We start from the raw sequence: 13431 nt of genomic DNA, 5'->3' as shown, positions 1-13431 counted from the left end.
TCCGGGGAGGTCTTATTTTTGGGGAAACAGTGTAAAAATGTTGAGAGAAAGGATATATTGACATGAATCAATCTAACCTTTGCTCTTTGCTTCTGTTAAAGAAGTTGCTTGTGCTATTTTGCTATGGTTAGGAATCATTTGTTAGGAATTCATTTTGTAAAAGAATTATATCTTTTTCTATCTGGTTTCTCGCTTCTGTAATTTACTGCAGAACTTGGCACATCCTTGGAGACAGTTCCCAGGAACATCCTGCTCCATAGATAAGTGGGGCTGCCTAGGAACACAGAAGGACAAGGGATACTCTGTAAGATAGCAAAGCGTGGACAGAGGCAGGGGCTTGAACAAAGAACGCTTTAAAGACCACGTTGATGACGAACCTTTGTCTCTGATTGGATAAACTTTGTTTCTATCAGCACAAAATGTATATAATACTCTGAGCTACTCTTTTAGAGTGTGGCTATTCCTTATATGCTTTTGTCTGTATGTTTTGGATATAGTTTTGTCATCCAGCCTTTTTACTTTGGCCAAAGGAATAAAAAGCTATTATTTTTGCAAGCCTTATCTTGAGTTTCACTCTTTTTCGCATCTCAGTGGCTCGGGGAAACTTCTGGGACCTTACAGTAGACTGTGATTCATAAAGATGTTAAGAGACTTGCATACCTATAGAAAGGTCTAATATTCCTGTTAAAATACCAGATTTTTGAGATGCAAAAAAAAAAAAAAATCAGACCAAGATAAATCACTTCAGAATTTCTTCTGTATAGGGGAAGAAGGTGGGCTTAGCAGTGAGAAGACGGACTTTCAGGCTACTCCTGAAACTCCTCTATTCCAAAGCATTTGGACGGTCCCTTTTTGGACCCAAGCTGTCCCGGAGAGACAGTGAAAGGTAGGAGGAGACCCAGTGGTCCCAGAGACGTTCGCAAAGTCTCTGGGGACCTGGAAAAAACCTCCTTTGCTAGTGACTTCCGGATTAGCCATAAGGCTAACTGAAACTGCAGACAGCCCTAAAGAAAGTGTCGAAAGTGTTTCCAGCTGGTAAGATTATTTTATTACTCAGAGAAAAACAGACCGCCTAAAAATTCAAGCTAATTTAAATTAAACAGAAGAATCTAGCGGCAATTTTGATTTTTTTATTGGTTTTTGGACGGTGGTTATCCTACCTTTTAAATGTTTTAAATGTTATTCACACGGACAAAGGATAGATCACTCCAACTTCCCCTCTGATCTTCTGCAGGCTGTAAACCAATTCACTATAATTTGGTTGTTTACAACTTGACACTTTTATTGCTTGGCTGTATTGGCTTAAGATCTGATAAGATTGCACAGCTTTCAGCCTGCTTTTATTTGCAAATACCTCAGAGCTCTCAAGAAAAAATACTAACTGCATACAAACATGGCGTCTATTCAAGCGTCTATTCAAATGATTTTTTCAGCACTACAGAAATTATCTGCCACACAAGATAGAATTCAGAGAAAATTGGATTATTTGGTGTTTTTGGCAACAAAATATGAGGAAAAAACTGAGAATGTTTTTCAAATACAAAATAAAAATTTTGGAGATAAAGAACCTGATATTCGTGAAAATTGGTTTACTTCTGAGGGAGGAAAGAATGAAATGTTTGAAGAGGAATCAAGCGGATTGAAAGTTTACTTTAAAAGACGGGGCGCGACAGGAATGGGAAGCATCAAAGAACTTACAGTTCATGAAATACCATCTGCAAAACATTTGATACCACCACTGAGAATTAAAGACAAATTGATAAAGGAAATAAAGAGTGGGCGGCAGCATTATATGAGAGGCATTACAGACAAAAAAGTGCAAAGATTTATGAATTTGCTCATAAAGATGTTTGGAAAACTGGACCCACAAACGGCAGCAAATATAAGACTGTTCTGTTATTGGAGAGACACAGGTTGATAGATGGAAGAATATAACTTAAAATTAGCTAAACTTAGTTAAATTCATTTGCAATAGGTATAGATGAATAAAAATTGATAATGATAGTAATGTATATAATGTTGAGTTGATATGATAAGTAATAATTGGATATGAGAAGGGAAGGCTAGAAATATATTTGGACTATATATAAAGATTATTAATAACAATAATAATTATTATAAAAATAAAATAAAACTATATACAGTTAAATCTTAACTAATAGGGGGAAAATGCTATGATATAGGATATAATTAAATAAAGAAAGGAGAATGATAATAAATTATATATATATATATATATATATATATATATATATATATATATATATATATATATATATATATATACACATATATACATATATACATATATACATATATACATATATACATATATACATATATACAACATATACAACATATACAACATATACAACATATACATATACATATACATATACATATACATATACATATACATATACATATACATATACATATACATATACATATACATATACATATACATATACATATACATATATATATATATATATATATATATATATATATATATATATGATGAAATTTTTGGTATTAAATATTATGGATGTTTAGCTAAAACAGGATTTGAGGACTTAATGTTAATGGAGGATTTTATAAATAAGTAAATGAAATGCCAGCATGTGGTTATGGATTAAATCTTTGGTATAGTTAAGAATGAAGGATGTTTAAATAACTGTAGTCAACTAAAAGTGGAGGTATGATGATGTTAATATAGTAAACATTTGAGTTAAGATATTTGAATTAATGGAAGAGATGCACAAAAACTTGTTGTAACCAGCTGATATACTTTTTTATAACATATACTTGTGGGGTTTTTTTTGTGAGTGTGTGTGGTTTTTTTTTTAAATTGTTGTGTATATCAAATAGATAAATGCATATACAATAGAGAGATACAAAGTGTGTCTGTGGGGGGAAATATAGTTAGGATAGACTAGTAAAGGTAAGGGAATAAGAAATGATACTAAATTATATCTGGGTTGGCGGAAGTACCATCTCAAGGAAACATAAACTGAGATTTAAAATAGAAACACCAATAATAGTAGAAGAAGAAAGGAAAAAGGGGGAGAGAATGAAAGGAAGAGGGGGGAAAGAAGAAAGAGGTAAGGAGAGGAGGATGGAAAGGAGAGAAAGAGGAGGAGAGAGGGTAGAAAGGGGAAGAGGAAGAGTAGGAGTAGGAGAAAAGTACGGGAAGAAGGAAGGGGAAGGAGAGGAGGAAGGAGGAATGGAGAGAAGGGAGAGAGGGAGAAAGGAAAGGGAAAGGGAAAGAAGATGGAAGGGAGAGAAAAGGGGAAGGGGTAGAAAGGGGAAGAGGAAGAGTAGGAGTAGGAGAAAAGTACGGGAAGAAGGAAGGGGAAGGAGAGGAGGAAGGAGGAATGGAGAGAAGGGAGAGAGGGAGAAAGGAAAGGGAAAGGGAAAGAAGATGGAAGGGAGAGAAAAGGAAGGAAAGAGGGTAGGAAGAGAAGAAGGAAGAGTAGGAGCGAAGGAGAGGCAAGGGAAGAAGGAAGGGGAAGGAGAGGAGGAAGGAAGAAAGTAGAGAAGGGAGAGAGGGTGAAAAGAAAGAGGTAAGGAGAGGAGGATGGAAAGGAGAGAAAGGAGGAGAGAGGGTAAGAAGGGGATGAGGAAGAGCAGGAGTAGGAGAAAGGTACAGGAAGAAGGAAGGGAAAGGAGGGAAGGAAGGAAGAAAGTAGAGAAGGGAGGAAGGGAGAAAAGAAAGGGAAAATAAGGTGGTGTTATAACAGGAAGAAGGGATGGTAAACAAAGCAACCCAAACCGTATATTATACCTATTAAATGAAATAATAAATGTATAAAAATGATAAATGTTAAAACACCTGTAACCAAATGACATGCTATATGTGATGATGTTTTTTTCTGTTTTGTTTCTTGTTCTTTTTTGTTCTGTTTTTTTCACTGTTGTGGGTATGTGTTGTTTATGTAACAAAAAAAAAATAAAATAATTTTAAAAAGAAGAATTTCTTCTGTATAATTCAATTGAAAAACAAATTGAAATCTTTTGGGGGGGATATATGTATGTATGTATGTATATATTTATACACACACAAACACACACACACGGTTGCGCAAGAGAGAGGTTTAGTTTTGTGTTAGATAATAAAAGTGTCAAGGGTTCTTGTTGGATATATCGTAGGACTCTGCTTGATGCAGGAAATCCAAAGATAAATGAGTGCCAAACAATTATTCATCCTCCCCATTGTTTATGGTATAACAGATTTTTCTGATGTATTGAACTATGGTTTAGTATATCCAATTATATCTCTCCAAAATCTCTTCTGTATCTTAGTCCATTACATTTAGTCTTATCATCTGGAATAGAGGAATAGGATGCTATATTAATATAAACTATAATACAGGTCAGAATGGGCATTATGTATACATACGGGTCAGAATGGACATTATGTATACATGCTGATCTTGTTTTATTCCTGTACTATTTTATAGGGTAGTTTTTCTGACTATCATAGAATTTGCAAGTGGCACAGAAAAGGAAAAATGCAATGGTATCAATTGAACATTTTACAATATTGAAAGCTGCTGGTCATGTGTGATATTTCTCATGAGAAATAGATAACCTAGAATTTCTCTAACCATGTGAAACATTATTCCCTAACATGGCACAATCACGTTTAGGATGAGGAAATGCAAGGCTTGATATATCTGACTAGGATGATCATCTGAAGGCTGCCAAATTGAAGGGGCTGATGTGGAGAAAGGAACCTCTATACACAATTTAGTCAGTCTGGATTTAATGCATCATATCAGGAGACTTCTGAAACATTTTTTTTTTGTTTGCAGAGTAAAAACAATAGTGAGTTTTATGGCATTGCAATGACTAACATATTAATTATGCCGTTAGATTTCATGGATCCCAATCTACTTCATCAATATGAAGCACAGTCCTAAGAAATTGATATTACATATAAACAAAGTTATTGGTGGATGCAGGGAGAAGCATGAAGAGGAGAGAATGGAAGCTGATGGGGAAAGAAAAATAAAAGGCATATTTAACGTAATCAGAGATTGTGATCTCTTTTTAATCTGTGAGAAATAATACTTTTGCCTTTCATCATACTGATAATAAAGGACTTATACAGTGTGGGAGTTTTGTTTTGAAATTATTTTTTCTCTAGTGCAAACTGAGGAAACACTACTACGCCTTTGTTCCCTCACTATTGTCTATACAGGCTGAGAGGTGTAGCTTTCCATTTGGAAAATAGTCCAAATGAAATAAAATGAATCTTAAGCCTAATTCTAGGAAGAGGTCCATTGTTGAATGCATATTAATATATAGAGAACTGCTTGTTCAATTCTTAACATTAAAAATGCCCAGAGAATTATTCAGTCTGTTTTAAAGTACTGAGCTTGAGGAACTCATGGTAGAAGTCAGCAGTTCTTAAACTGAGCTTAATTTAGGAATATCCTGGGGATAATGGAACAATTTGTAATTGTGAGTTGAGGGAGTGCTGCTGCTGAGACTTTTCTGTAAATCAAGAAAATCTGAGGTCTTTTTTGTGGCGATAATAACTTATTCAAGGCTTAGAAAAGTCTAATTTAAAAGTCACTGATATAAATAATAGCTTCTTATCTACTCATTAGTAATAATTACTATTATCTGTTATATCTCACTATGTTTATGTAGTTCTGGACAATCAAACCCCACCTTTTACTTGAAGAAAGGACTTAAAACCTATGTGCTTAGAAAGAAGCCTCATGGCCCTCTCCTACCTCAGGCTCACAAGGTACTAAACTGTTATAATTAAGTATTATTGCTCTTTGTGTTTGTCTTGGGAATGCTTTGGCAGTTTGGCAAGCCATCTAGAGAGGCACTATGATTCAGTAGTGAGTAAAACTACTGCAAAACATCATTATTCTTAAACTCCAGCTAAAAGCTGTTTCACTCCATGTCCCCTCCCTCCAGCATGGTTTTCATTCTAAATTATAAATCATAAGTTCTAGGATCATTTTGATTTATTTACTCAAGATCAATGAAGCTGAAAAAGCATTCCGGCTCCCCAAAATACCTCAGCTGGGGCAGTTCTCTCTGTATTCTGTTGATGCTCATATTCTACTAAGTAGGAAGCCTATTTGCTATTATTTTTCATGATATTAAAATAGAATTTTAAAATGGAGAAAAGCTCCATTGAATTTATAGAAATTATAATGCTTATGAAATGCTACACTATCATTATTTGCTGAAGTATTTAGTACTTCACCATATTCTTCAATTCTACCAATTTGAATACAATGAACATGCTTTCTATGGATCATATCCTGTTCATGTTTTTAATGTCCATATTTTTGTACATCCTACAAATATCCCAGATTGACAGAGAATATTGGATTCAAAAAGTTTTGTATGCAGCTGGGTTTCCAGTTCCTGAACCTCTTTTATACTGCAGTGATGTTTCAGTGATCGGAACAGAGTTTTATATGATGCAACATGTTCAGGTTAGTGTCCTCCTTGCAGCCACATTGACTTGACTATTCACATTTTTAGACCAGAATCCAGAGATCCCTGCAGTTACTATAGCATCATAAGAAGTGATGCCCTCTAAATCAACACAGACAAATTTTGTGTTGCTAAGAATATCATTTTTCTTCATATCAGAGGGTAACACTGGTATGAGTTGTGGCTCAATGATTTACAGGCTAGAGTGCATAGAAGTAAAACATGTTTGGCCTCTTTTTGTGTTGGGGGAATTTAAAGGGAAAATATTCCTTGGTTGCTGTATATTTTCATTTTTGTGTTTATGATAGAAATTTGTTTTTAACTAATTTTAAATTGATTCACAATCCAGATCACTTGCTGAAATGAGTGGCTGTACAGTCAGTGAGTGAGTAAGTCAATAAATGAATAAGATACCTCAAACTTTACAATAAAAATGATTTACTGTCAAAGATTGTAGGACTCTCCAGAAGAATATTTGTGATGGTATAGGGCTAAAATGGGAAAGGATAATTTGCAAACATAACTCCTTAGTGCCAAAGGGAAGTAACTAGTAGATCTTTTCCTGTGTTATACTGCTATTCTGACAGCTGAAGTGACTTCCAGTTATTTTCTGGATACCATTGAAGGCAGAGATGGGTTGCTGCTGGTTCGGCCTGATTCAGCCGAACCGTTGGTGGAATTCAGGCATGGTCACAGAACCAGAAGCAACCCAGGCCTGCCACGCCCACAAACTGGATTCCTCACTGCCACTTGGCTGCCGCCATTTTGGATTTTGGTGACTAGGTGTGTGCAGTTCAGTGTAAATTGTTCTGTGTATGAAAAATTTACATTGAAGAGTGCACACACCCACAGTGCCCATCTGGTGCACATTCACATTGCGCACGGATTGCGAACCGGCAGTAACGCCGGCAGCAACCAACCCTGAATCAAGATTATCATCTCTCCACCAGGTCAGGATGCACGGGATGGGTGCACGGGATGGGTGCACTGTAGATTTCTTCTCCTAAATTCTGCTACCTTGTGGGACCTTTTTCATGATATCTCTACCCCTTTCAAAAAACATACTGCCTGAGTTTTAGAGGCCCCTCTCCACTTTATTAGCCTTTTGGAGGGCTGTGAATATTTGCCTTCTCACCAGGCATTGATCTAGGATCGAAGTGAATCCTATAAATGTAAATATAGAATGAGTATGATGTGGTGATTGGGTTATATGAGGCTCTGATGAATTTCTGGGAATCAGCATACAAATTTAATAAATTGGCAATTAATTAATTATATCAATAATGTATTTAATACTTTGTTATTATCTCAATGCATTTAATACATTGTTATTATATCAATGTATTTAATACATTGTTATTATATCAATAATGTATTTAATACATTGTTATTAACGTGCTTATATTTATGCAGGTTTTATTGAATATCATTGTCAGCCGCCAGGTTTAGATAGGTAGATAAATATCAGAAAGAAAGAAAGAAAAGGAAGGAAGGAAGGAAAGAAAGGAAGGAAGGAAGGAAAGAAAGAAAGAAAGAAAGAAAGAAAGAAGAAAGAAAGAAAGAAAGAAAGAAAGAAAGAAAGAAAGAAAGAAAGAAAGAAAAAGTTTTGTTCCCCTTTAAGTGGAATGAAATCTCCTTGTGGATCAGCAAGTTTGAATTTAATTCTAGTATTTCAAATAATTAGACAAAGAAGGTGGAACCAAATCCTTTTATATTTCAATGGTATCCTTTTTTTTCTCTTATTTCCTTATGATTTCAATTATGTCTCAGGGTCGCATCTTCCGAGATATCACATTACCTGAAGTAAGCCCAGCAGAAAGATCAGCTTTATATATAGCAATAATAGAAACTCTTGCAAAGCTGCACTCCTTCAAAGTTAATTCATTAGGCCTCCAGGACTATGGACGGGGAGCAGGTTACTGTAAGAGGCAGGTAAATATTTCATAAACCCTTTCCCATTCTGTCTACTCTTACGATTTTCGTAGTGAAAAATAAGTAATTGAAAAGTACAGAGACTCTTGCTATTTTCCAGAGGAAGGGAGGGAGTGGTCACATGTGGGTATTCTCACAGCTTGATTGGTCCAAAGACTGAAAGCAAACTCTTAAATACTGGTGCCTTCCAGTCCTAACCCAGTTTCCTCTCAGTCTTTCTTGGTCCAAGAACTGTTGAGAATATTCCATGGTAGGATTCTGTTTATTTCAGTCTGATCTTTCATTTGGCTTAATTGGGCACTTTAAAAGTTTTTTAGAATTTTAAATTCTAAATTGTGCAGCTGCGGTCCCAAGGAACAATTCTCTGCCTCGGGCGGTTGAGGAGGGCCCTGTGGAGCATTTTCCCCCCTCCCCGTGGGACCGGAGCCTCAGCCCTATCTCCGGGATTGTGGGGTTGCCAGCTCCAGGATTCAGCTGCAAAAGGGGCAGCTCTCCCTTAAGGGAATGGCGGTGAAAGCGGCTTTGGCGCCACGTGGAGTGCACGAGCCTCTCGGGAGCCGCTGATTGATCTGGGCAGCTGCCGCTGCGACCAGCTTCCTGCTTGCCTTTGCAGGGAATGAGTGGGGGTGAGGAGAGCGTGCCTGGGTGCCGCATGGCTCTCCCCGACTTTGCTTTGAGCGGCTCCGGCTCCTGGAAGCCCGGCTGAGCCGCTTGGGTTTGTTGAGATTCCTCGCCCATGCACAGAGCTCCGGCGGCCATTTTGGCTGCCTCCAGGTGCGCGGGGCTTCTGCTTCTCTCTACAGTGAGTGTGAGGCCTGGCCAGAGGGCGTTTTGGCCTAGTTCCCACGCAAGCTAGTAGGCCCTGGTCCCGACGGGGCCTACAGAGGCCGGTGTTTCCTGCTTCCTTCATCGGACACGTGAGTAAGCTATGGACAAGGGGGCAGAGATTTCCCAGGGCCAGGTGGTGGGCCCGATCAGGGGTGGTGAAACTCTGGAGCGGGAGGTGGGGCAAGGGGTCCCCCCTCGGGGTCCTTGGCTACCCAGCACCCATCTAGGTCCTCCACCAGGGAGGAGGCCAGGCAGCACAGGGCAATTGAAAAGACATTTGCTAGGGCAGAGAGGCAGGCCAAGTAAGCCGGTCTCCTCTCAGGCCTATTTCTAGTCAGTCTTCTCCTAGGGGGTTTAGCCCTTCTTCTTCCTCGATCTCACCCGACAGGCCTCATGCCTATGCCAGAAGGAGGGGATCCCCCTCTCCCACAGGTGATCCTTTGGAGGGTACGTCTGGTATCCTTGCTCCCCTCGCAGGTTGGCTCCCCTGGGGCCTAGTTCTGCTTATGGTGATGTGGAGGACTTGGATCGCCTCCCTGAAGGTCTTAAAAGACTTATTTCTGCAGCCATTTCGCGTGGCATTGCCCAGCGGGATAGGAGTTCTTTTTCTTCCAGGCATGGGGGTCCGGGCCGGTCCCAGTATCATGCTGCCTCTCCTTCTATGGTTAGCAAAGCTTCAGTATGGGGGAGGAAAATTTCCAGGACATGGGTTTCTCGGAGGATGAGGATGCGGCCCCCTCAGATGAGCCTTCTTCTTCAGGCCTCTTTGTCCCTGCCATGTTCAAGATTCTCTTGGGCAAGGCAAGGAAAACTACCAAGGTGGGGACGGGGGACCCTTCGGTCCCTTCACCTAGGGATCCTGACATGGCCATGTTTTCGGCCACGAATAAGGAGGAGATTCCAGCTCCTCCCTTATTCATGGAGGTCCTGACCAACCAGTGGCCGCATCCCTCCAATTTCTCGGCTTCTGGGAGTAATGACCGCTGGCACTATAATGTACAACAGGCCTTTGCCCGGGCCATTCAGTTACCGGCCATTGACACTCCAGTGGCCACCCTGGTCTCCTGCTCTCCGGTGGAATCGGGCGATGTGTTAGATAAATTGAAGCCGGAGGATAAGCGCACTGAGCTTACCTTGAGGAAGAACTTTAATGCCACTGCATGGGCTATCAGGTCCGCAGCCTCGGCGTCCTATTTTAACCGAGCCACGGTCATGTGGCTTAAGCAGCTCCAGGAGCGCATTCCGATCCAGGACGAGCAGCTCCACCAGGATCTCATCAAGATCATGGCGGCCTGCCAGTTTTCCGCTGATGCAACCCTGGACACGGTCAAGTTTGTATCCAGTGCTTGGCCACTTCTGTCACGTCTCACAGGCTCCTATGGCTGCATCACTGGCAGATGGATAACAAGGCCAAGTGGAACTTGGCGGCCGCTCCTTTCAAAGGGCCTAATCTTTTGGGGAAGGCTCTCGACCCCATTCTGGTCGAGAATAAAGACAAGAAGAAGGTTCTTCCATCTAATGCTAAGAAGCCCTAGTCTAAGTCTCATCCTTATCGTAGGCAACAGTATAGGGCTACAGATTATGACTATAACCAGCATTTTTCTTCTTTCCGATCTGACAGGCAGTTTCCCAGGTCGTCCTTTCAGGACAGAAACCGCTTCCAACACCAGTCTAGGCGGCCCTTTCATGGCGGAGGTGGCCGTCCCTACCGCAGAAGGAAGTGACTCGAAACCGAGTCGTCCCATTGGCGGCCGCCTTTCCCTCTATGCGGATTGATGGGACGAGATCACGTTGGATGTTTGGGTCTGAGCCATGGTTCATCATGGTCTCAGGTTAGAATTTCTCTACACAGCTCCGAATCTCTTCAGGTCATTCCCTCCATCCCAGAGCCTGGAGCGCCGCCGCCTGATGGATCAGGCCATCGCCCATCTTCTCGACATTTAGGCAGTGGAGCAGTTCCTCTGGAGGAGCGGGGCCTGGGACACTACTCCAATCTGTTCGTGGTTCCGAAGAGCTCGGGGGACTGGATGGCAATTCTGGACCTCAAACACCTGAACCATTTTCTGGTGTACAGGCGATTCAAAATGTCCTCCCTCAAGTCTATCCTTCAGGGTGTCTGGAGGGGGGACTTCTTGGCTTTGGTAGACCTCACAGAGGCCTATCTTCACATCCCAATTCTGGCCAGTCATCGCAGGTTCCTAAGATTCTCTCATGGGAACCGCCACTACCAATACAGGGCTCTTCCCTTCAGGCTGGCCTTGGTTCCCTGGGCCTTCACGAAGGTTCTGGCGGCCCTGGCGGCTCATCTGCACTCCATCCCGGTACGGCTCCAATGTTATTTAGACGATGTCTTGGTTCAGGCAGGATCTCTTTCTCAGGCCATCTTGGACCTTCGGCTCACCATTCGAAGCCTTCAGAGCCTAGGGTTTTTGGTGAACTTCCCCAAGAGCCATCTTTCCCCCTCCATATGCATTCTCCACCTGGAGATGGTCATAGACTCTGTGTCGGGGGGGGGGGTGCGTCTGTCCCAGGAGCCTCAGAGCAGCCTATGTCAACTGGCAAGAAGTGTTTGCGAAAGTCGGTTAGTTTCGATCCTCACTCTATCGCAATTATTGGGCAAGATGGTTTCTTGCATTGGGATTGTCCCGTGGGCCAGACTTCACCTCCAGTGGGAGCTCATTCCCTTTCTGAGGGGGTGATTGAGCAATTCTCTTTGGACTCTCCGCCTCCCGGTTGGGGTCCAGGTCTCGCTGGGGTGGTGGCTTTCCCCGGCCATTCAGAGGGCTGCTGCTTCTGGGAGTCGGATAGGGTGACCGTCACCATGGATGCAAGTCTGTTCGGGTGGGGGGGCCCTGGTGGGTTCCCGCATGGCTTAGGGCAGGTGGACGGCCTCGGATCTCCGTCACAACTTAAATTGGTTGGAGCTGAAGGCAGCCCGCCTGGCTCTACAACACTTTCAGGCCTCTGTGTGGGGCTTCTCCTGACGGACAATGTGGCCACCAAGGCCCACATCAGTCGTCAGGGGGGGACCCAATCTCGGGCTCTCTGGCTGGAGGCTCTGAGGCTGGGTGCCTGGGTGGAGAGGCACCTGTTGTCCTTGGTATTGGAGCACATCTCCGGGCTCTCTAACACCCAAGTGGATTGGCTGAGTCGGGTGACTCTGGACAATGGCGAGTGGCAACTCCATCTGTCGTTGTTTCGGAGGATCTGTCAGAGGTTCGGCACTCCTCTGGTGGATCTGTTCGCCTCACCCACGAACTCACAACTTCCCAGGTTTTTCACCCGTTTCCTGTCCAGGTCTGCGGAGGGCATGGACGGCCTCAGGAGCAGGTGGCCGCACCTTCTGTGTGCATTTCCTCCCATCCCCCTCGTTCTGGGGACCATCCGGGAGGTGGTAGCGGAGAAGGCTTTGGTCATTGTGGTGGCCCCTTATTGGCCCAAGAGGCCTTGGTTCGCAGACCTAGTCCAGCTGTTGGTGGCTCCTCTGTGGAGGATTCCACGGGAGGATATGGTCTTGCGGCAGGGGGTCCTCCTTTACCCAGAGCCCCAGTGGCTCCATCTGACTGCCTGGCTCTTGAACGGCGGCTGCTGAGTGGGGCTAACCTGTCCTCCGGGGTCATTTGTACAATCGAGGCATCTCAGCATCCTTTAACGACCCGCATCTACAATTCCACCTGGGCGGCCTTTGTCCGGTGATGTTCTCCTCTTGGCATTTCTCCCGACAGAGCCAGTATTCCCAATATCTTGGACTTCCTGCAAAAGGGTTTTGACGACGGGCTTTCTCAGAATACGTTGCGCTGCCAGGTGGCAGCTTTGTCTTCGGTCTTGGGGTGTGTGGGATCTTCTTCCCTCTCCCATGTTCCCTGATGAAGCGTTTTTTGAAGGGGGCGGCTAATCTCAGGCCTCCCCCCATCCACCAGTTCCCCACGTGGGATCTTCCCCTGGTTTTCAGGGCTTTGACGGGGGCCCTATTCGAACCTCTCCAGTCTGTTCATCTGCGGTTCTTGTCTCTGAAAGTGGCCTTCCTGGTGGCGGTTACCTCCGCCCAACGTATTTCTGAACTGGGCACCCTGTCTTCCAGGGACGACCTTTGCCATTTTCACCAGGACAGGGTGGTGCTTCGCCTTGATCCTACCTTCCTCCCGAAGGTGAACACTCCCTTTCATAGGGCTCAGGAGATCGTCCTGCCTGACTTTTGCC

The 13431-nt window shown here is 42.8% G+C and overlaps 1 protein-coding gene across 1 annotated transcript in view; it reads left to right on the top strand.

The window, feature by feature from the left end:
- ACAD11 (acyl-CoA dehydrogenase family member 11) overlaps positions 1-13431 on the top strand; it is a 91450-nt gene that overhangs the window by 13823 nt on the left and 64196 nt on the right. The window contains exons 2-4 of the mRNA XM_087712951.1: positions 5662-5761; positions 6345-6470; positions 8242-8403. Coding sequence (XP_087569077.1) covers positions 5662-5761; positions 6345-6470; positions 8242-8403 — 388 coding nt within the window. The remainder of the gene's footprint in view (positions 1-5661; positions 5762-6344; positions 6471-8241; positions 8404-13431) is intronic.

This window comes from Thamnophis sirtalis, unplaced genomic scaffold, assembly GCF_051295495.1.
Source record: "Thamnophis sirtalis isolate CommonGarterSnake01/CBP01778 unplaced genomic scaffold, rThaSir2_p1.2 scaffold_4, whole genome shotgun sequence".
Lineage (NCBI taxonomy): Eukaryota > Metazoa > Chordata > Lepidosauria > Squamata > Natricidae > Thamnophis > Thamnophis sirtalis.
The sequence above is the reverse complement of the archived record's forward strand: the minus strand, read 5'-3'. Positions and strand labels throughout refer to the sequence as shown.